Here is a 23,981-nt window from a genome sequence, read left to right as displayed (position 1 = left end):
TAATGCTTTCTATTCATCTTCTCACTTCAAATGCAGTCCTTCCTTGAAGAATAAACTCAAAAACATATAGAATAATTAGCATAAAACTACTGGTATGGCACAATATATAACATACCCTTGATAAGACTGCACAAAGGCACAATTAGTTTTGACTATATAACACTGGCAAACAAAGTTTCGGTTTTCAGGCATTTAAATTTGCTATAATTCGCTTTCTTTTCTGCATATAATCTGTGGGTTAATTACTTGGCTATGTGCTGAAACAGGAAAGTAATCTTTGCATTTACTAGTGTTTACGTGAAACAGCAAAGCATTTATAAATAATAGGAGTGAATAGTTTCTGAACAGCTTGTCAAACGGCGAAGCACCTGTAAGAATGGAAGCATATATGCAGAATAAAGCACTAACCTAGCATTAAAATGAGCACTAATTGTCCGACAGATACCAGTTTTAAGTGGTTGGCCTCTATTTCTCCCTTTTTTTAAAATAAAATGTCAAGATTTTTGTTGGACTTCTTCACAATAAAGAATATCACATTGAGGCACTGCAACTTTTTTGATTCAGGTAAACCTCAGGAACAAAGTGACCTAGTGTTTAGGATAGCGGGACTAAGAATGAGAGAAGCCAGAATTCAAATTCTGCTTCTAGCTCTGATACGGGTTGTGGAAGTTACTTCACCCTCCACTGCTTCAGCAGCCTAACTTATGACGTAAGCCCTAGAACATTATTTCCCAAACTTGTCTTGGGAGAACCCCTAGCCAGTCAGGTTTTCAGGATATCCACAATGAATATTCCTAACATAGATTTGCATGCACCCCCTCTGCTCCATGCAAATCTATCTCATGCATTTTATGGGTTCGGTGTCTGTAGGAAACGGGTTTTTGTAACACTGTGATTGGGCATTGCAACTTCAGGATTTACAATTTGTTCTGGACCTCACCTGAGATCTTTGAAGTGTGGAAATATATCGACTTGCTCATCTGACAGACTTGGTTCACACAGTGCTGGAATATTGGTGGGACAATGTACTGTCATGTGATTTATGGAACATCATTTGAAGATTGAACAAGCCATATTTTGATATTGTGAACTGGCTGATGGACACCATTGTGTGTTAAGAGTGAGTCCTACTTCCGAGAAGCAGGGACATAGCCAGACCTCACGGTGGGAGGGGGACCAGAGCCCGAGATGGGGGGGGCAATTTTGGTCTGATGCCCATCTTCGTTCCCCCCTCCCCGCTGCCCGGCGCTGGACAAGGCTTCAGTTGGTGGGGGTTGGGGACCCCGCCAGCAAAACTAGGAGCCCAAAGGAAATTAGATGCTCAGGCCCCCGTGGCCCCACGTAGCTATACCACTGCCGAGTACTAAGGTGTGGGGGTTACATGTCTTTAGTGAAGTTCAATGTTTAATATGTATTTGAAGAAGCAGCACTATGATGATAATTACTACTACTACTATTTAGCATTTCTATAGCGCTACAAGGCGTACGCAGCGCTGCACAAACATAGAAGAAAGACAGTCCCTGCTCAAAGAGCTTACAATCTAATAGACTGCTGTTATGAGATTTTAATACATTTTGTAACACATAATAAATGTTTGTAGATTATCCATAGTTGTGAGAGTACTGTTCATGAATATTTATTGTGGATATCTTGAAAATTTGACTGGCTAGAGGTTCCCCCAGTACAGGTTGGGAACCACTGCCCTAGAGCAAGGACCTACCTCCCGTACCTGAATGTAACTTATATTGATCAGGGTTTAACAAGGTGAGTACTTAAGGCCAAATTCTGCAGACATTGACACTGAATTGTCTTCTTTATTCTACATTTTGATGGGTAACTAAAACTGTTCAGATCATATCAATAACCACTAATCCAGTGATGACATGAACTGTGTCAAACAGACAGCCATAAAAGTATCACTGAAATCTGCATTGTTTCTCTGGGGACAGGGTAATAGCTGATGTATCTGAACGTTTCTCACCTTAAATAACTGCTGAAAAGCCATGAACTTAATTCTAAATTGCACAATGTCCATATGCGTGCATTGTGTGGCATAGAAAATGTCTCCCCCTCTAGTTTATATACTATATGGTATACATTTATACATAGCTTAGAAATATACATCGAGAAGAAAATAAAAGCCTTTCATAGCTCCAAATCATGAGCAAATGAAACCTTGTTTTGCATTTCAATTATAAAACAACTTACTGCAAAACTGCAATCAATTTACATTTTAAGGTGATGAATATATTCCTGAAAAAAAAGTGTCAAGAAATTGTGCTTATCCTTGAAGGAACATATCCCAAACACTATTGCCAGTAGTTTTATATGTTTTCATTGTACATTTTTATGCAATTGGGCTTGCTTGCTTCAAAGATGTTTTAGAAACATCCGTTTGCATGGTAGACATAGCTATAGTCTCATAATCATCCTCTCTGGATCGAAAATCACAAAAATTAAAGAAAAACTGCAAATCCCTTTGGAAGTTCTTGTTGAGGAATCCGTAAAAGATAGGATTCACACAGGTGGAAATCATTGCTGTGAGATGGCAAATCAGAAATAGTGAATTGTGACTACATGTAGCAATGATCTCATAATTCCAGTCAAACACAATGTTAAAAATGTTAAGTGGCAACCAACAGACCGCAAATGCCACCACAATCGAAATAAGCATGATGTTGATTCTTTTAGTTTCATTTGATCTGTATTTATTGTCTCTCATTTTGTCCATCATGTTGTTTCTTCTTTTTAATCGTATATATATCTGAAAGAAACAAACAAACACTAATGTAATTTTCAGGTGAAAACAGTTCAGTTGCTGTGGGCTAAATGACAAAAAGAAAGATACATAAATGATTCATTCAATTACTTAATGAATATAAATTATTATGGGCCTGAAAGCCAGCCACCAGTTGTAAGTAATTTTTATAAGTGTTGCCTGCGAGACATGAATTTGACTGGATATTCAATGCTGAATCTAATCCAGTTATCGGCACTGAATATCTGAGTTTTGTCCCACAGCTGGAAGTTGTTTATTTATTTAACACATTTATGCCCCACATTTCCCCACTAGTTGTAGGCTCAATGTGGCTTACACAATACTGTAGTGCAGGCTACAGTTAGCAAAATATAATTAAACAATGTGATAATAAGATAGTAATCGTATATGTAACGTATAAAACAACAGAGGTAATAAAAGATAATTAAAGATAATAGAGTCCATGAATTTTGCAGTAACAAAGAAGAAGTAAGTTAGGTTGAGGCTGGAAGGTAAGCCTTCTTGAACAGGGTGGTCTTCAGTAATTTCCTGAAATTTAGATGGTTCTGAATTGATCTTAAGATTTTGGGTAGTGCATTCCATAGCTGTGTGCCTATGAAGGAGAAGCTGGATGCGTAGGTAGATTTGTATTTATCCAGATGCCAGCTGATATTCAGCGCCTCTACCTAACTATAGGGGTCTTTTACAAAGTGGCAGTAAGCCCAATGCGGGCTTACTGCTTGCTAATCCAGAACTACCACCGGCCCAATGAGGCTGCTGGTGGTAGGTCCGGCTGGAGTGTGCGCCATTTCAGGCACTCCAGAATTTTTTTTTCTGTAGCACAGTGCTAACCAGGCAGTAATCAGGCATCACCGCACACTGCCCGGTTACCACCGGGTTACCTCAGGAGCCCTTACTGCCACCTCAATGGGTGGCATTAAGTGTTCCCCACTACATGGCCACGCAGTAAGGGTTATGTTACTGCGTGACCATTTTTTTGTGAGGCATTTTACCTGCTATGGTAAAAAGGGCCCTGGCACATCAGAAAAACAGCTACCGCTGCTACCGCAGGGCCCTTTTTCCTGCAGCTTAGTAAAAGGATCCCTTTGTGGGCAAGTTAGAACTGCTAATCATGCAGTCCTAATTTTCCCAGATGGTTAACTGGGCATCAGCCTTGAGTATCAGTGGTGCCCAGATAACTCTTGGGTCTGCCCCAAATCTGCCCTTGGAGTGCCCCCCCCCCCCAACACTAACTGGACAGTGCCCATGTGGTCAGAGCAGATATACAACAGCACTTTCGGTTAAATGCTGCTAAAATCTGCTCTGGGGTGATCAGCATGATATAACTGAGCAGGAGCCTTTCCTGCTTGATTAGACCATTTTCAGTATCAAACCCTGTATTTCTAGGATGCTGGCTCAAAAGTGACCCTGATTGGTAATAAAATACCCCTTTTAGCCTATCTGAATAAGTTACTAGTCCAAGTCCAATTACTGATGGACTGGAGTCTGTATCACTTCTCAGATTTCTGTTACAACTGGTGATCAAGTTGACAGTCTAAGCAGAGAAGTGAAAACTGAACAACCTACTCATGCCAAGAAGGGATCTCTTCCAAACACGATTAAGACACAGTGAGAAAGTCCACGCTGTTATTGCTAATTTTGTATATGCACTGCAGATAAATGCAGGTATTTAGCTCTAAATGCTATTCACAGGGCATCTTTTACCAAACTATTTATGCAAAATGTTTTAGTGTAGATGTGTAAATATGTGGAGGGACATTTTCGAAAAGATGCCCAAGTCAAAATTAGGACGTTTAGCTCATTACATTAAAAAAAAAAAAACTCCATCTTACAGTCATTTTCAAACAGGGAAAAACATCTGGGTTTGAAATATCCCTTTCAAAAATGGTTCAAAAATGGAAGTTTTTGCACAGAAGACATGCCCAACTTTTAAACACCCAAAAAAACAATGCCTGTCTGGCATCATTTTGAGAGAAATGGCTACTCAGACATTCCTGCAGTCCAGAGGAGCAGCCTAGTGGTCAGTGCAATGGACTTCTAATGATGGCACTCAGGTACAGTTCCCACCATTGCTCCTTTTCTTTGTATTGTGATTCCTCCAGGAACAGAATAAAATCTACTACACCTAACCGTACACCATAACAATCATCTACCCTGCAGGTACAGTGGGATTTGGACCTGGATCCCCTTGTTCACAGTCCACTGCACTAATGACTAGGCTACTCCTAAGAGCTGCTTGCTGCTCTGTTGGGTATGCACATAATACCGAATGCTGTCATATAGGCTGGTATCCCTTTCAGTTTTGCTTCTTAAGGGGGTGGGAAGGGGACAGCATCAACTGGGAGAGTATGGAGGGGTCATGTGTTAATCCCTCCAGTGGTCAACTGTTCGAGAACCTTTTTATTACTTGGATATGATTGAAACTACAAATGTCCTTCTTTTTTGACTTTGTCTTTCAGTTCCATTATCGCTGAAAGATGTCCTAATTTTGGGCCCTCCCAAAACATGCCCACAATATGCCCCCTTGCTATTTGGATGAACTCAGTGAAAAATGTCCAAATTCTGCCTTTTTGAAAATCATGGTTTTTAGACATTTTCGGCAGATGGACGTGTTTTTGACCATATTGATAAACCAACGATCAAAGATAGCTCCCCAAATACTTACTCTGGAACACGTGAATCAATTAAAATAATACCAGAGTACTTCCAGGAGATAATTAAGTGCAAGGATTGACCTGGTCCTGCTCTGGGTGACCAAAACAATATTTGTTTAGTAGAGAAGGGACTGTTTATTATATCATGAAAGAAGTTAACATTACAGACAATATTTCATGAAAAGGACTGAAGCTATCGATTTGGACCGATGTTTAAAGGACCTGTCTGATCATCTCATAAGCTAAGTGCCGATTTGGTATTTAAGATACAGTTGAGAAGTATAAGATATACATAAAGAGATAGATGTATCTTGTCTATGTGAGGTTTTACAGGAGTAAGTGATAGGATTGATTTGCTCAGCTCTGAGATTTGTGAGAGTTGAGAGTTTATTTATTTAATTACAGGTTAATTGCACTTTAAGTTGAGTACGGGTGGTGCTATTTTAAAAAAAAACATAATAGTGAGAAGTTCTATGATAGAGAAACTTATCCACCCTTAGAGGCGCTACTTTGTGTGGTGCCTTGTTTCTGGGTGAGTCTACCACTTTGAGACCTCCTCTACTAAACAAATATAGTTTTGGTCACCCACAGCAGGACCAGGTCAATCCTTGCACTTAATTATCTCCTGGAAATACTCTGGTATTATTTTATTTGACCATAGTGAGGCATCTGTCTGCTTCAAAAATGAGCTCCATAGTATATATATTTCCCAAATAGAATTCAAGTAAAGAAAAATGTAACTGAATTTTCTTACCTTCACATAACAAACAAAAATAAAACAAAGAGGACCAAAGTACTGGATCACAAGAAGTGTAGTGGTATAAGAAAGTCTGATAGCCTCCAAAGGAAATCTCTCAACGCAAACAAATTTCCCTTTGAAAGTCTCAATTGTTACATTTCTGAAGGGCTCATCGGTTAATACTTGATAGATCATGTAAGGAAATGAAGAAACCATGGCTGCTATCCAGATGGCAGAAATCCCTACGCAGGCATGTCTATTATTTGGTCTCCAACCTCGTGGGTTGATTATTAGTTGATGGCGTTCAATTGCAATGAGAACCAAAGTAAAAATGGAGACAGTTATAGAGACACATTGCACATATGGGTTTAGCTTGCACATTATCTCGCCAAAGACCCAGTGGTCCATTAAAGTGTAAACCAAAGTTAAGGGGAGACACATGATCGTCACTAGAAGATCAGAAAAGGAGAGGTTAACAATTAGGATATTGGTAACATTCCGCATCTCCTTTTGTTTTAAGATGATGATAATCAAGGCCAGATTTCCAGAGAGGCCAAGAATAATGACAGCACCATAGGCAAGTGCTAAGGTGAAGACCATGGCCAATGGCATATGGCATTCCTCTTCTTCCTCAAATGGTAGAGTTCTAGAATGCGTCTCTGAAAAGTTAAGATTAACAGAATGGTTTTCAATGGAAGAAAACAATGAAGAATTCATCTTTTTGTGTCTTTATCCATGCAATATCTTTGTAAAAGATTTCTTCAGGAAAGCAAATGAAAGCTTAACATTCTTTCATTCTTTATGAATGAAATTGTCATCAGAGTCCTCATTCTTCTATATGGATGACTGCATACATCTGTGAAAAGAAAAATATATTATACTATTAATAGAAAGATTATTAGGGTAGCAATAAGAACTGACAAATTTGACATCCTGAATCATAAATATTAGCACAAGGTCTTATAAAATGGTAATATATCTTATTTTCTAATACTGAACCAGTTTCATCAAAAATGAAATTCAAAACCGATTTTAGGTTCAAATTGTTAGAGATTTTATACCAATTCATCAAGAACTTTTCCCACAGAAACAGAATTATAATGATCCTATCATGTATATATCATGAATGAGAGGAAAGTTTTAATAAGCTAGGGTCTTTGTGCTGTGAAATGGGAAAAGGTAAAAGGTCCTGGATTTGATATACTACCATTCTGTGGTACAACTAAATCAGTTTACATAATGGATCGGTCTAGAAGTCCATATAGCCCAGTAGGTACTATAATTTGGGTTATTTATAGCATTTTATTTTATTTAAAACAATCTTATAAACTGCAAATCAGATCAATAACTATTCAATGCACTGTACAAAATTCAGACAAATCAAACATTACTAAGAAATAATGCACCAAATTCAAATAATCATAAAAACAAACCAATAAAAAACAACAAGAAATAAAAACAAAACCATTGGTATCTTACAATCTTTACAAAAATCAGTAAATAAAGAACAGTTTACCAGTCTCGGAAAGGCCTTTAGCTGCTTTTGAAACATTAATAAATTACTCTCTACATACAGGAAGCAAATGCCACGGCAATGGACCTACAATTGAAAATGTCATTGACTTAGACAACATCAACCTTGCTACCTTAAATGAAGAGTGTTGGTTTCGTGTCAGACTATTACCCATGGAGTCTATATAGGTAGCCAAATTTGGGTGCGGAGCTCAGATGTGCGTGGAAACTAGTCAATTAGGTGTTAATATTCAATTTTTGGAGTTAATTGGCACTAATTAGGACTTACATGTAGATCTGCTATGCGCTATTCTATAACACCGGGCACCTAAATTTCATAGCATGCAACTCAAAAAGGAGTGGCCATGGGAGGGGCATAGATGGGTCAGGGCTATCCCTAGAAATTAGTAGTTCCAGATTGACGTGTGTGGGTAATAGAAGGTTAAGTGATTTGCCCCAGGGTCACAAAGAGAAACAGTGGGACTTGAACCTGACTTCCCAAGATAGCAGTCCACTGCATTGACCATTAGGCTACTCCACCTCCTACATGGTACATGCACCAACTCTCTGTCCAGCAGGCCCAAACAGGGTCCTCCGGTGTTTCATAATCTTCCTCCCCTTCCTTAGGAAACAAATTGTTTTTTCTGGTGCTAGTTCTTTTTTGGGAAGCTATGTTACTGGGGTTTGAAAGGTACAGACCTGAGGGTTTCTAAAATGCAGTGCTACACATGGAAACAGGATTTTTCTACAGGTGAAAAGGCAGCCCCATTTGATACTGGGTTTTTTTACACATATTTTCTTCTGAGATTGCTAGTAGCAGTGCATGTGCAGCTCATATACATGTGGATAGGGCTCATTTTAGAACCTATGTGTAATCCTCCAATATAATGGGAATTACTAAAAAGCATGAGAAAGCTCTCCAGAGTTACTGAGGGGAGGATTCTGGGGTTGTAGGTGGTAAAGGATCCAGCCCAAGAGGTTGGGTTCCTGGGTAAGTTGCACTCTATACATGCAAATGGTTTATCTCCTGTGTGGACTCTCTGATGCACCTTGAGATTTACATTACAACTAAAGCTTTTACCACATTTACAACATGTGAACTGTTTCACTCTATTGTGGATTTTCTTGTGTATTTTGTATATTTTGCTTTTGGTCATTTTTTGTTTGAAAATGGACCAAAAAAATAAAATGTCCAAATCACAAAACGTTTTTCCAAACAGCATTTTCAAAAGGAAAAGATAGACTTTTTTTTTTGCAGAAAATGACCTGCTTTCCTGTTTTGATTTTAGACTTTTTTTTTTTGTTACATTTGTACCCCACGCTTTCCCACTCATGGCAGGCTCAATGTGGTGGGCAATGGAGGGTTAAGTGACTTGCCCAGAGTCACAAGGAGCTGCCTGTGCCGGGAATCAAACTCAGTTCCTCAGGACCAAGGTCCTCCACCCTAACCACTAGGCCACTCCTCCACTACAAAAATGTCCAAATTCAGAGCCAGGGGCGTAGCCAGATGGCCAATTTTGGGTGGGCCTGAGCCCAAAGTGAGTGGGCATGGAATTCGGCCCTCCTCCGGTTTGTTCCTCTCTCCACCTTTCCCTTCCCACAAACCCCAAATATTAAATGTTTGAGCTGGCAGAGATCCCCAAACCCTGCCAACTGAAGATTTCCTCCTCCTCCTCGAGCAGCCGGCACTCTTCCAAACGGCAGCCGGCAGCACTTGCCTCAAACTGATGCTGCTGCCGACAGGCTGTGCATGCTCAGTGCTTTTGCATGTGCAAAAACTGAGCATGTGTAGAAGGGCTGGTCTCAGAGTCAGCTCAAAAGAGCTGCTGGATACCCAAGGAAAGAAAATCTTCAGCTGGCAAGATTTGGAGATCCCTACCAGCCTCAGTAAGAGTGTCACAATTTTGGGTGGGCCTGAGTCCAAGGTGGGTGGGCCCTGGCCCACCCAGACCCACCTGTGGCTAGGCCACTGATTCAGACTTAGATGTCATATTCAAAAATGCCTCTCATGCACTTGACTTGCCCAAGGTCACAAGGAGCTGCAGTTGGAATTGAACCCAGGTTGTCTGGATCAAAGCCTGCTGCACTAACCATTAAGCCACTCCTCCTCCAATTTGGACATTTTGCATTTGGACCTTTTTTGTTTGAAAATGGACCAAAAAATAAAACATCCAAATCACAAAATGTTTTTCCAAACAGTATTTTGAAAAGGTAACGGTGCATGTTTTTGTTTGTTGAAAATGACCTTCTTTCCTGTTCAGATTCAGACTTAGACATCAAATCGAAAATGCCCCTCTAAGTCACTTGCATCTGTTATAGCTCTCATAGACACTATTTTTCAAGCAAATTTTTAGGGATCCTCAGAATTTCAGCATACTCTATGCATAATCATTTCCTCAGTACTAGAGCTGCCCATCTTCACTGATCCCAAGTTTTACAGGAAAAAACATCTAGGAATAGCACCACTCTTACCCCCTGTTTCCAAAGCTGCGCGGCAATGCTGACATAGCCCATTCAAAGTGAACGGGCTGTGTTGGCAGTACCGAACCGCCAGCCACTAGCGCGGCTTTGTAAACAGGGGCCTTAGTGAGTAGCCAAAATGGTGATGGTGTCTAACTGACTGATGCTAAAGGAATGGAGATAAATATATCACATGACTGGCTTCAGATTATACTGATTGGTCCAGGGGCGTAGGCAGACCTGCTATTTTGGGTGGGCCCACAGTTAACCTGGGTGGGTCCTTCCCACCCCTACTCCTACCCCTGTAAATACATACAATATAGTGTTTTGTTTTGTTTTTAAATGACCCATCTGCCCTTTTCCTTGAACCCCATCCTCCAGTCCTACCTCAGAGCCATTGCCTGTTGCAATTCCTATAGGCAACCTGTACCGGCCCTTCAGGCTTCTCTCTACCACATTCCCACAAAAAAAAACAAGAAGTGACATGATTGAGGGCAGGACATGATTGAAAGAAGCCTGCAGGGCCGGCACAGGATGCCGCTGGCAGTAGCTCTGAGGCAGACTGGGAGGGGGGGGGGGGGGTTGTAGAGAGAGATAGGCAGATGCCAAGCCATGAGTGGAGAAGAAAAGAGTAGTGAGGCACTGCCACTGAAGGGTTTTGAGAGCCTCATGGGCTGCTGACTGGGTGGGCCTGAGGCAAGAATGGGTGCACCCAGGCCCACCCTTAGCTACGCCACTGGATTGGTCCACGCTCCCCTACCACTGAGTCTGTCAAACCAATGACCACCACTCCAGTTCCGCATTTAACTCATGTGGTTGCACTGAATTCAGGAAATACATCCACCATTGCTCCTTATAATGTAACATTTGTTTACCATTTTACTATTCTGGATTCATGAGTAATTGAGATTGTTGAAAATATAGTGGCAAACCTTTGTTGAAATGTATTTTGAAATATATATTTTTGCTTTTTAGCAGACTGCTACCCTGGATGAAGAAACTGAAACCTGGCCATGTTGGCAGCAGGTCCAGCTTCATTATTGACAGTTTTGAGCAGAGTGTTGAATAACAGTTTCAGGATAAGTACTTTTAAAATATATGGTTGCCAGTTGAAGCTAATAAGTTTTTCATAAGATGATGTTTTTACCTATAAAACATCAAAACTTGGGAACAATGAGGATGGGCAGCTCTAGCACTGAGAAAATGATTATGCATAGAGTATGCTGAAATTTGCTTGAAAAATAGTGTCTATAAGAGCTATAATTGATACAAGTGGTTTAGCGACAATGTGATGTGGGTTATCTGTGTGATATTAATGCGTGGCCATTAAAGGAAAACATATATATAATTGGGGTTTTTACAGCCACAGTAAAAATGGCCTTAGTGCTTGGGAAAGACCCGCATAAGGGAATGCTATGATCAATTTTTACCGCAGCTGTATAAAAGGACCCCTAAATCAGGAAAGGATCCTGTAATTATTTGGCATTTTGTGATCTTGAACCTTGAAAGTTGTTGAATTTCTAACAAACAGTGACATTTATTTTACTTTTGGCACCTTAAAGATAAAAGGGAATTGAGTACTGACAAGGAGCATTATCTCTAGGAGAATCAAGAGAGTGGCAGGCTATTTGGGAAGTGCCAATATAGTAACAGATTGCCTGACCATGCAAGATCTTAAGTGCAGGGGAGGCTAGATTAGAAAAAAAGAAGAAAAAAAATGCAAGCAGCATATCAACATTATTTTTGTTATCTTTTCTAGAGCCTTTAGTGTGACAGAGGGTCTTTTTCAAATAGGAAAACAATTTATATTGTGAGAAAGAGAGAGAGAAAGAAAGAGAGGGAGAGGGAGAGGGGGAGGGAAATATTCTAGTTGTTCCTCTTATGCTACACCAGATCCTAAGTTTACCATTTAGGAAGCAATTACCGAGGGGACTGAAGGAGGTTAGCATTAATTGGGGATTTGATTTTGAAGACAGTGTTGAGGGTTTTTTTTTCCTTGCTGATGTAATGACTATCGGTGTTAGAATTGTGCTATAAGTATATGGAAATATATGATTGATGTGTTAGGGCTGTACCAAATATTCATATATACGGTCTGTGCCAGAGCCGGTGGTGGGAGGCAGGACTGTAGGTTGGGAGGCAGGGATAGTGCTGGGCAGACTTATACGGTCTGTGCCAGAGCCGGTGGTTGGGAGGCGGGGCTGGTGGTTGGGAGGCGGGGATAGTGCTGGGCAGACTTATACGGTCTGTGCCAGAGCCAGTGGTTGGGAGGCGGGGCTGGTGGTTGGGAGGCGGGGATAGTGCTGGGCAGACTTATACGGTCTGTGCCAGAGCTGGTGGTTGGGAGGCGGGGCCGGTGGTGGGAGGCGGGGATAGTGCTGGGCAGACTTATACGGTCTGTGCCCTGAAGAGCACAGGTACAAATCAAAGTAGGGTATACACAAAAAGTAGCACATATGAGTTTGTCTTGTTGGGCAGACTGGATGGACCGTGCAGGTCTTTTTTTCTGCCGTCATCTACTATGTTACTATGTTACTATGATTCGTGATTCTTATCCGGTTGAATAGTGATTTAAATTTGAATACAAATATTCCGGGCCTCTACTGTGCTAACTCCTACTGAAATAAAACATTTGATCTCTGAATTAATGTTGCTTCTTTTATTATTTCTAATGTTAAAGCTCAATGCCCATTATTCGGTATTTGTATTTGGTAGAATAATGTTTTTCATTATGCATATTCGAACGAATAGTAAAATATGCTAATCAGTACAGCTCTACTTATTATACATAAAGTTCATAAAATAATAACATCATATATTCATAAATATTAACAGTAAAATAAATATATATAATTTTTTCTTTTTTTTACATAAAAATTAGAATTGCACAGAAGTACTGGTCTAGGATTCCAATTATAAACTGACTATAATCCACGGATTTTCCAGTGGACAGAAATGGCAAAATATGCATTGACATTTTTATTTTTATTTATTTTATTTATTTATTGCATATGTATCCCACATTTTCCCACCTCTTTGCAGGCTCAATGTGGCTTACAATACATCATGAAAGGTGGACATACATTAGAAATAAACAGTTTGTGTTATAGAAGGATCTTGGGCAATATGATAAGAATAAAACAAGATAATAGTACAACAAGCAAAATATTATAAGACAGTTCTGAGTATATGTGAAGGAGTTGTGTATATTCACATTGGTTGGTCTTTGTGGTATGCCTTGTTAAAGAGATGGGTTTTCAGTAGTTTGCCAAAGTTTGTTAGTTCCCCTCAATTTCAGGGATTTTATTATTCTGATCTATGATAGTAAGTTGATAAACCTCATCTATGGACAAATCCCCAGAATGGAAACAGGTTAATGTGGTCAGCATTTTAATTCACTTATATATTTGAAAAAAGGAAAAGACAGGACTTAATTCCTGGGGGAACAGCACTTTCAGCCCCGGGCCCACCTGTCCCCTCCCCAAGCTTTACAGTTCCTTTTTTCGTCTACAAATAAAACCCTTGCTAAAGGTGACTTTTTACTAGACTATACCTATTTCCACCAGCCATCAAGAGTTAGGAATCAAGGGGCAGGAGCATGCGGAGAGCCAGAAAAGCAAGAATTCATATCCCACTGACACTCTTTGTGCTACTGGATGAGTCACTTGCCTTATCAACTTAAATTGTAAGCCCTCTGAGGACTGGGAAATACCTATTGTGTCTGAATGTAACTCACCTTGAACTACTTCTGAAATATGTGAGCTAAATCCAAAAATGTCATACACAATTCTAGAAACGCTGTAAGATGCCTTGCACATTATTTTGGAAAGACAGGCTAAGGAGCCCTTTTAACTAAAGCTTAGTGCAAGCTAACGGACATTAGCAGGTCCTAAATGCTGCGCGTCTTTTTTTTATATATATACCTATGTACTACGTGGCCCAAAGCTCACTAATTTATACTTGTTGTTTCACATAACACATTCCTGCAACGTGGAGAACTACTACTACTATTTAACATTTCTAAAGCGCTACCAGGGTTGCGAAGCGCTGTACAATCTAACAAAGAAGGACAGTCCTTGCTCAAAGGAGCTTACAATCTAAACGACAAAAAGTGCAGTCAATCAAGTTTGATGCAGTCTAGATTTCCTGGATAGAGGTACAATGGTTAGGTGCCGAAAGCGACATTGAAGAGGTGGGCTTTGAGCAAGGATTTGAAGATGGGCAGGGAGGGGGCTTGGCGTATGGGCTCAGGGAGTTTATTCCAAGCATAGGGTGAGGCGAGGCAGAAAGGGCGGTGAGGCGAGGCAGAAAGGGCAGAAAGACCTTATTCTGGACTCCACAGGGTAGGAAAAGATGGCACAGATTACATTTGGAATCTCTGTGCACCACAAGCGTAACAGCAGAAGCGGCATGAACATTTGGCTGGGCACACTGGAATTAACTCAGTAGCAGAAGACACCTTCATTTTTGGCTATGGTGGCTCTGAGGAGGCAAAGCATGACTATAATGACAAGCTTTTACCCCTAATAGTTCGCTGCATGCAGTTGAAGCTCCAGATCAGTGTGAAAAAAAATTATAATTCAAGATAAGGGTAGTCTGCTTGCGTGCACATATCCTGTCTTCACAGAGCCTAAAAGCAGACCCGGTGAACAGCTGTACAGGATATGCCACTGCCCACAGATGTAAAATCGGAGTACCCTTCATTGAGTTTCTAACCTACCTAGCAGAATTCATGTCACGGTTATGTTGATATTCAGACATAGCAAGTTATCTTTAAACTGGCCAAAGATATACCAGGGTTTGACATGGCCAAATATGACCGCCAAACCCGGTTTAAAAATCAGCAGGTGGTTTGTTATATTGTGTGATATAACTGGTTATCCACCAGCTACTAACCGTGGATATTCAGGGGAGGATAGTCAGTTATCCCCCACTGAATACTGACGGATAGCCAGTTAAATGCTATTTAAGCAATTAACACCTGTTCTGACTGGTTAAATAGCACTAAATATTGGGCAGATAACATAGTAACATAGTAGATGACAGCAGAAAAAGACCTGCACGGTCCATCCAGTCTGCCCAACAAGACAACTCATAAGTGCTATTTTTTGTGTATACCCTACTTTGATTTGTACCTGTGCTCTTCAGGGCACAGACCGTATAAGTCTGCCCAGCACTATCCCTGCCTCCCAACCACCAGTCCCGGCTCCCACCACCGGCTCTGGCACAGACCGTATAAGTCTGCTCAGCACTATCCCTGCCTCCCACCACCGGCTCTGGCACAGACCGTATAAGTCTGCCCAGCACTATCCCTGCCTCCCACCACCGGCTCTGGCACAGACCATATAAGTCTGACCAGCACTATCCCTGCCTCCCAACCACCAGCCCCACCTCCCACCACCGGCTCTGGCACAGACCGTATAAGTCTGCCCAGCACTATCCCTGCCTCCCACCACCGGCTCTGGCACAGACCATATAAGTCTGTCCAGCACTATCCCTGCCTCCTAACCACCAGTCCCGCCTCCCACCACCGGCTCTGGCACAGACCGTATAAGTCTGCCCAGCACTATCCCCGCCTCCCAACCACCAGCCCCGCCTCCAGATCTCGACTAAGCTCCTGAGGATGCTCTTTAAAAAGGAACAAAGGTAGATTAATTAAACGGGGATGTGAACTTTCCCAGCGCTTGCCTCCTAATAGTAATTTATCTGCTGAATTCAGAATCATTTAAAGCTTGCATACATATTGAGATAACAGGCCTGCATAAATGACATTACAGTAATCTATCCTGCTTACATTATAAGTCCTTAGTCAAAGCCTACATCCGCTTTTTAATTGGGGCCAGTGGCATAGGAAGGGGGGGTGGGGCGGTCCGCCCCGGGTGCACGCCGCTGGGGGGGTGTCGGCGCCTCGCTGGTTCCTTGCTCTCTCTGCCGAAAGCAGGGAACCAGCGAGGCGCCGACACCTCCTAGCGGCTTGCACTCAGTGGATTGGCTCTCCTGCCCGCCCCTCACCACCTTCCAGGTATGTTCTCGGGGGGGGGGGTTGCGCTCCGGAGGGGGGAGGTGTGCCGCACTGCACCCGGGGGTGGGGGGTGCGCAGCGGCGACAGCTGCCTTCGCGACGCCACTGATTGGGGCACAGCACTCTTTCCTTAAGTTGTCAGATTTGATGAGCAGAAAATAAGGCAGCTGCTGAAAGGGCCTGCACAGAGCCTAGTGAAGGGTCACTAGCAAACAGTGACATGCTAGAGTCAGCAACACCAACAGTCTTAATTGGTGCTATTTTGTAGGTTTTATTGTGAGTCACTTGGTTTGGTACAAGTTTTTTTTTAATAATTACAAATAAATTGGCAAACGAAGTTACCTATAGTAAGTGATAGAGTCCTGCATGGCTACCACTCTCCACCAATTTCTCAAAGCCTTTGAGGGCAGTGCACTGTGCGTGAGTACACCTTCCCATCCACTGTCATTACGCTGGAGCGACCCAGTCCAATACTATAGCTGACAAAAGACAACTACTAAGGGAAGTGGACAGGGCAGTGTGGATATTCATCCTGCTGCCCTGAGAAAACATCTGTTAGAGGTAAATAACTTTGTTTTCTCCAAGGACAAGCAGGATGATATTTGTAAACTGATGAGAACCACACTGAGGTCCCCTGACAATGTGTGGAAGGCTCAATAGGAGGAATGAGTAACAGCAATCCTCTCATAAATTGAACAACTGAAGGCTGAGCCAAGATGGCCTTACCCTCCACATGATGCTTAGAGTTATGGATTTGATATACCACCTTTCTGTGGGTACAACCAAAGCAGTTTACATATACTATATTCAGACATTTTTCTGTCCCTAGTAGGCTCACAATCTAAGTTTGTACCTGGGGCAATGTAGGGTTCAGTGACTTGCTCAGGATCACAGGGAGCTGTAGTGGGAATCAAACCCAGTTCCCCAGGTTCTAAGCCTACTGCATTAACCATTAAGCTACTCCTCCAACTGCACTGAGGTGTACCCTTGCAATGTTGGTCTTTAGACCATACTCAGAAATGTGTAGGAGGTATTCAAGTATTTTTTACGTAGGGCAGGAAAAAATGATCTATGGCCTTGCCCTCACACCAGGTGGCAAATGTCCTCCATTTGAAACCCTATGACCATCTACAGCAATAGTCCCCAACACGTGGCCCCAGCAGTCCATTTTTGTGGTCCTCATATCCAGCGACCCTGCCATTACTGTGGGAAGAGAAAAGGCCCCATGAAGCTACACTGGGTACTGTGTGCCTTTCTGGTCACATTGATGTGTGTGCGCATGCATGCATGGTGAAAGGTGAGTTGACCGGCATGTGTGCTTGCATGAGCACACATATGTCAATGTGACCGCACAGGCACACACTACCCAAAAGAGCTTCACGGGGCCTTTTCTCTACCCACAGTGGTGGCAGGGGTTGCTGGACATGAGGGCCACAAAAATGGATTACAGGGTTTTTTGTGGGGCCTCTTTTTCTAACTGCAATGGTGGTGAAACCTCCTGACAGTTCAGCCCCGAATGGCCGCATCTATCAGGTGAGCAAGCATTGCTTTTTGTTTTTGGGTGTGAAGAATTAAGCTTGAAGATTTGAAAACGCCATCATCAGCAAACATAAATTTGCCCTTGGGAGCATTTCCTCCTATCAACTTGACTACACGTTTTGCCCATATAATTCACTTTGAAAACAGTGGTCTCCTGAAGGACTGACTGTCATCTCAGTCTGCTCTGCTATACTAACTTCTAGTTGTCTACCACTTAGCACTCCCAGTGTAAATATGAGCTTATAAAATTCCCCCGATACATTCTTTTTCTTTAATATCCAGAAGACTATTAAGGATAAAAATGATGTCTTTCCTTTGGGAAGGATTAATAGCAATAGTCTCATTTCTGTTCTGTTTTGTTTTTTGTAATTGTTAACAAGTCAAACTAAAGTGATTAAAAAATATATATATATCCTTGTACAATCAAAATTAGCATGCAAATTACACGTGTAAGCAGTGGCGTTCCTAGGGGGGCTGACACCCGGGGCAGATCGCCGATGCGCCCCGCCCTCCGGGTGCAGCGCCCCCCCCCCCGGAACAGCGCAATGCCCCCCCTCGGCGAAAGAACTCCCGATCCCCGGCGAAAGAACCTCCCCCCCCAGGTGCACGCCGCGCGCCTGCCAGCTCTTTGTTTTCATGCTCCCTCTGCCCCGGAACAGGAAGTAACCTGTTCCGGGGCAAAGGGAGCATGAAAACGAAGAGCCGACAGGCGCGCGGCACCCTCCCCAGAGGCGTGCACCCGGGGCGGACCGCCCCCACTGCCCCCCCCCTTGGTACGCCACTGCGTGTAAGCCTAAATTCTTTTGGTGGCCCCCAGAGCTTTCTTATGCCCACTTTGCAGTCCTTTATATGAAAAAGTTGGAGACAACTGTTCTAGGGAATCTCTCCTGGAAGCAAGCAGAACCTGAGAAAAGGAAGAAATTGACCTCTAGCCCCTCAACATCCAAGCTCTGAGGGCAAGGAGGTCAGGATAAGAACATAAGAATAGCCATAGTGGGTCAGACCAATGGTCCATCCAGCCCAGTATCCTGCTTCCAGCAGTGGCCAATCCAGGTCACAAGTACCTGGCAGAAACTCAATTAGTAGCACCATTCCATGCTACCCCATGTCCATCTCAACAACAAACCTTGGACTTGTACTGCAGAAACTTGTCCAAATCTTTTTTAAACTGAGATACGTTAACCATCATCACTATATCCTCTGGCAACAAATTTCAGAGCTATTCTTTGAGTGAAAAAATATTTCCTCTTATCTGTTTTTAAAAGTATTTCCATGCAATTTCATTGAGTGTCCCCTGGTGTTTGTACTTTTTCAATGAGTGTAAAAGTTGATCCACCTCCACCCGTTCCACACCACTCAGGAATTTGTTGACCTCAATCATATTCCCCCTCAGCTGTCTCTTTTACAAGCTGAAGAGCCCTAACCTCTTTAGCTTTTCCTCATATAGGAGGAGTTCCATCCCCTCTATCATTTTGATTGCTCTTCTTTGAATTTGTTCTAATTCTGCTAAATCTTTTTCGCGATATGGTGACCAGAATTGAACTCAATACTCAAGGTAAGGTCGCACTATGGAGCAATACAGAGGCATTATATTATTTTTTGTCTTATTTTGCACCTCTTTCCTAATAATTCCTAGCATCATGTTGGCTTTTTTTTTGGCCACCACCACACACTGGGCAGAAGATTTCAGCGTATTGTCTACAATGACACCTAGGTCCTTTTCTTGAGTGCTGACTCCTAAAGTGGACCCTAGCATCAGATAGCTATGATTTGGATTATTTTTCCTAATGTGCACCACTTTGCATTTGTCTACATTAAATTTCATCTGCCACTTGAATGCCCAGTCTTCCAGTTTCCTAAGGTCTTCCTGCAATTTTTCACAATCCACATGCGTTTTGACAACCTTGAATAGTTTTGTGTCCTCTGCAAATTTAATCATAGTAACATAGTAGATGACGGCAGACAAAGACCTGCACGGTCCATCCAGTCTGCCCAACAAGATAACTCATATTTGCTGCTTTTTGTGTATACCCTACTTTGATTTGTACCTATGCTCTTCAGGGCACAGACCGTATAAGTCTGCCCTGCACTATCCCCGCCTCCCAACCACCAGTCCCACCTCCTGATCTTGACTAAGCTCCTGAGGATCCATTCCTTCGGCACAGGATTCCTTTAGGCTTATCCCACGCATGTTTGAATTCTGTTACCATTTTCATTTCCACCACCTCACTCTTTGTTCCAATTTCCAGATCATTTATAAATATGTTAAATAGCACCTGTCCTAGTACGGATCCCTGTGGTACTCCACTGTTCACCCTCTTCCATTGAGAAAAATAGCAATTTAACCCTACCCTCTGTTTTCTGTCCAATAACCTATTTTTAATCCACAGAAGGATATTGCCTCCTATCCTATGGCTCCATAATATTGTCAGGAGTCTCTCATGAAGTACTTTGTCAAAAGCTTTCTGGAAATCAAATAAAATCAACTCTTTTATACCGCTAATATCCACTTTCCAGGAAATCTAGATGAACTACATCAACTGGCTCACCTTTATCAACATGTTTATTCACGCCTTCAAAGAAATGAAGCAAATTGGTGAGACAAGACCTCCCTTGACTAAATCCATGCTGACTCTGTCCCTTTAAACCATGTTTGTCTATGTGTTCCATAATTTTATTCTTTATAATAGTTTCCACTATTTTGCCCGGCACTGACGTCAGGCTTACCGGTCTGCAATTTCCGGGATCACCCCTGGAACCCTTTTTTAAAAATCGGCGCCACATTGGCCACCCTCCAGTCTTTAGGTACTACAGACGATTTTAACGAAAGATCAGCAATAAGATACGACACTCATGCCTCTACTCAGCTGCACTGTTCTCGACCACCACCACCACCACCCTAAGGTCACCCAACAGAGAATAGCCTGTTTTCCTGCACATGTCCCTCTCCCTCAAACCAGAATAAGAAAGAACTAAGGGGTCCTTTTACTAAGTTGAATTAGGCATTAATGTATTCCTAACACAGCTTAAAATGGCGTACTATGGGACACGCTCAAGGATTCTGGGGTAAGTGCCAAATGTGTGTGTGTACTAAGTGCACTATAAACTTTGTGAGGGGGTGTGTTTGGGGATGGAGAGTGGGTATTCCTGTGCTAATCAGTTAAAGTAGCTACATTACCATGCACTTTTTTTTTTTTTTACTGGCTATGCATTAATAGCAACATTAGCACATGTATAGGGCACGAACTAAATCTAAACACAAGGGGAAGATATGTGCGGAGGTATCATGCTATATAACTTTTTGGCTGCCAGACCCTGAAGAAGGCTGACGAAATGCTGGCCATCGTAGGTCACGGTCTCTACTCGTGGAAAGGAAGCACCATAAGAAGCTAAGTGAAAGCTGAAAGTCACTATATTATATATTTTTCTGTGCATTAGATAGTGAGTGCAAACAATACAAAACTGTTCTGGCCCAATAGTAATCTGTTTTGGCTCAATATTAAGGGGCCTTACAATGCTAAAGCAGGAGGTTTTTTTAAAGCTCCTGCTTTAACATTGTAAGGCCCCTTAATATTGAGCCAAAACACTCCGCGATGGACTGGCAAAAGTACATGTGAGAATGGAGTGGATATAGCACCGTTCACGGAAGAGAGTGTGTATGAACAACTTAAAAATCTAAAGGTGAACAAAGCAGTGGGACCGGACGGGATCCACCCCAGGATATTGAGGGAGCTCAGAGAGGTTCTGGCGGGTCCTCTTAAAGATTTGTTTAATAAATCCTTGGAGATGGGATAGGTTCCATGGGATTGGAGAACGGCGGAGGTGGTCCCGCTTCACAAAAGTGGTGATAGGGAAGAAGCCGGAAACTACAGGCCGGTAAGCCTCACTTCGGTTATTGGAAAAGTAATGGAAGCGATGCTGAAGGAAAGGATAGTGAATTTCCTAGAAGCAAATAAGTTTCAAGATCCGAGACAACATGGTTTCACCAAAGGGAAATTGTGCCAAACGAATCTCATTGAATTCTTTGACTGGGTGACCGGAGAATTAAATCAAGGACGTGCTCTAGACGTAATCTACTTAGATTTCATCAAAGCTTTTGACACGGTTTCCCCACAGGAGGCTCTTGAATAAACTAGACAGGCTAAAGATAGGACCTGAAGTGGTGAACTGGATTAGGAACTGGTTAACAGGCAGATGCCAGAGGGTGGTGGTAAATGGAGTTCACTCAGAAGAGGGAAAGGTGAATAGTGGAATGCCTCAGGGATTGGTGCTGGGGCCGATTCTATTCAATATATTTGTGAGTGACATTGCCGAAGGGTTACAAGGTAAAGTTTGCCTTTTTGTGGATGCAACAGAGTGGACACCCCGGAGGGAGTGGAAAACATGAAAAAAGATCTGCGGACGCTAGAAGAATGGTCTAACGTTTGGCAATTAAAATTCAATGCGAAGAAATGCAAAGTGATGCATTTAGGGAGTAGAAATCCAAGGGAGACGTACGTGTTAGGCGGGGAGAGTCTGATAGGTACGGACGGGGAGAGGGATCTTGGGGTGATAGTATCTGAGGACCTGAAGGCGACGAAACAGTGTGACAAAGCGGTGGCCGTAGCTAGAAGATTGCTAGGCTGTACAGAGAGAGGTGTGACCAGTAGAAGAAAAGAGGTTTTAATACCCCTATATAAGACGTTGGTGAGGCCCCGCCTGGAGTTTTGTGTTCAGTTTTGGAGGCCGTATCTTGTGAAGGATGTTAAAAAAATGGAAGCGGTGCAAAGAAAAGCTACGAGAATGGTATGGGATTTGCTTTACAAGACGTATGAGGAGAGACTTGTTGACCTGAACATGTATACCCTGGAGCAGTGGCGTACCAAGGGGGGGGGCGGTGGGGGCGGTCCGCCCCGGGTGCCAGTGGGTGGGGGGTGCTCCGCTCCCGCCGCCTCCCGTGGCCGTTCCCGCGGCGCTGCACATTAAAAAAACCGGCGAAGCAGCGTCGCAGGCAGCGCCTCGTGCCCTGCTTGTAAAAAAAAAATCAAATCGCCTTACAGTTCCTTCTCCTCCTCGTCTTGACGTCGACTCGGGCCTTCCAATCAATTTGATTGGAAGGCCCGAGTCAACGTCAAGACGTCAAGACGAGGAGAAGGAAGGAGATTTGATTTTTTTTTTTTTACAAGCAGGGCACGAGGCGCTGCCTGCGACGCTGCTTCGCCGGTTTTAACGGGACTGAGGTGGGGAAGGAGAGGGGCGAAAGGGACTTGGGTGGGGGTGTTCAGAGGGGAGAAGGGAACTGGGGTGGGGGTCTCAGACAGGGGAGGGGAGAAGGGGACTGGGGTGGGGATCTCAGAGGGGAGAGGAGAAGGGGACTGGGGTGGGGTGTTCAGAGGAGAGAAGGGGACTGGGGTGGGGGTCTCAGACAGGGGAGGGGAGAAGGGGACTGTGTGGGGGTCTCAGACAGGAGAAGGGGAGGGGAGAAGGGGACTGGGGTGGGGATCTCAGACAGGGGAGGGGGAGGGGAGAAGGGGACTGGGGTGGGGATCTCAGAGGGGAGAGGAGAAGGGGACTGGGGTGGGGGTGTTCAGAGGAGAGAAGGGGACTGGGGTGGGGGTCTCAGACAGGGGAGGGGAGAAGGGGACTGTGGTGGGGTCTCAGACAGGAGAAGGGGAGGGGAGAAGGGGACTGGGGTGGGGGTGTTCAGAGGAGAGAAGGGGACTGGGTGGGGGTCTCAGGGAGGGGAGGGGAGAAGGGGACTGTGGTGGGGGTCTCAGACAGGAGAAGGGGACTGGGGTGGGGGTGTTCAGAGGGGAAAAGGGGAGGGGAGGAGGGGACTGGGGTGGGGATCTCAGAGGGGAGAAGGGGACGGGTGGGGATCTCAGAGGGGGAGGGGAGAAGGGGACTGGGGTGGGGGTGTTCAGAGGAGAGAAGGGGACTGGGGTGGGGGTCTCATGGAGGGGAGGGGAGAAGGGGACTGTGGTGGGGGTCTCAGACAGGAGAAGGGGAGGGGAGAAGGGGACTGGAACTGGGGGCTGAAAAAAGGGGCAGAGAGAGAGAGGGGACAGATCCTATATGGAAGGGGGAGCGAGAGGGAGGGCAGACCCTGGATGGATGGGAGAGGGAGGGCAAATGGTGGATTGAAGGGGCAGAGAGAAAGGGCAGGCAGTGGATGGAAGGGACGGCAGAGAGGGCAGACACTGGATGGCAGAGAGAGAGAGAGTGAAGACAGATGCTGGATGGAAGGAAGACTGGTGAAAAGAAGATGAGGAAAGCAGAAACCAGAGACAACAAACT

General features: G+C 43.5%; 1 protein-coding gene across 1 annotated transcript in view; it reads right to left on the bottom strand.

Annotated features, from left to right (window-relative positions):
- Positions 1-1,691: 1,691 nt before the first annotated feature.
- The window catches only part of NPY1R (neuropeptide Y receptor Y1), a 28,514-nt gene continuing 6,224 nt past the window's right edge, over positions 1,692-23,981 (bottom strand). Inside the window, exons 2-3 of the mRNA XM_030191586.1 lie at positions 6,189-7,029; positions 1,692-2,765 (exon numbers count right to left, since the gene is read on the bottom strand). Of these exons, the coding sequence (XP_030047446.1) occupies positions 2,349-2,765; positions 6,189-6,890 (1,119 nt within the window). The 5' untranslated portion in view covers positions 6,891-7,029 and the 3' untranslated portion in view covers positions 1,692-2,348. The remainder of the gene's footprint in view (positions 2,766-6,188; positions 7,030-23,981) is intronic.

The sequence above is a fragment of the Microcaecilia unicolor genome, chromosome 2 (assembly GCF_901765095.1).
Source record: "Microcaecilia unicolor chromosome 2, aMicUni1.1, whole genome shotgun sequence".
NCBI lineage: Eukaryota > Metazoa > Chordata > Amphibia > Gymnophiona > Siphonopidae > Microcaecilia > Microcaecilia unicolor.
The sequence above is the reverse complement of the archived record's forward strand: the minus strand, read 5'-3'. Positions and strand labels throughout refer to the sequence as shown.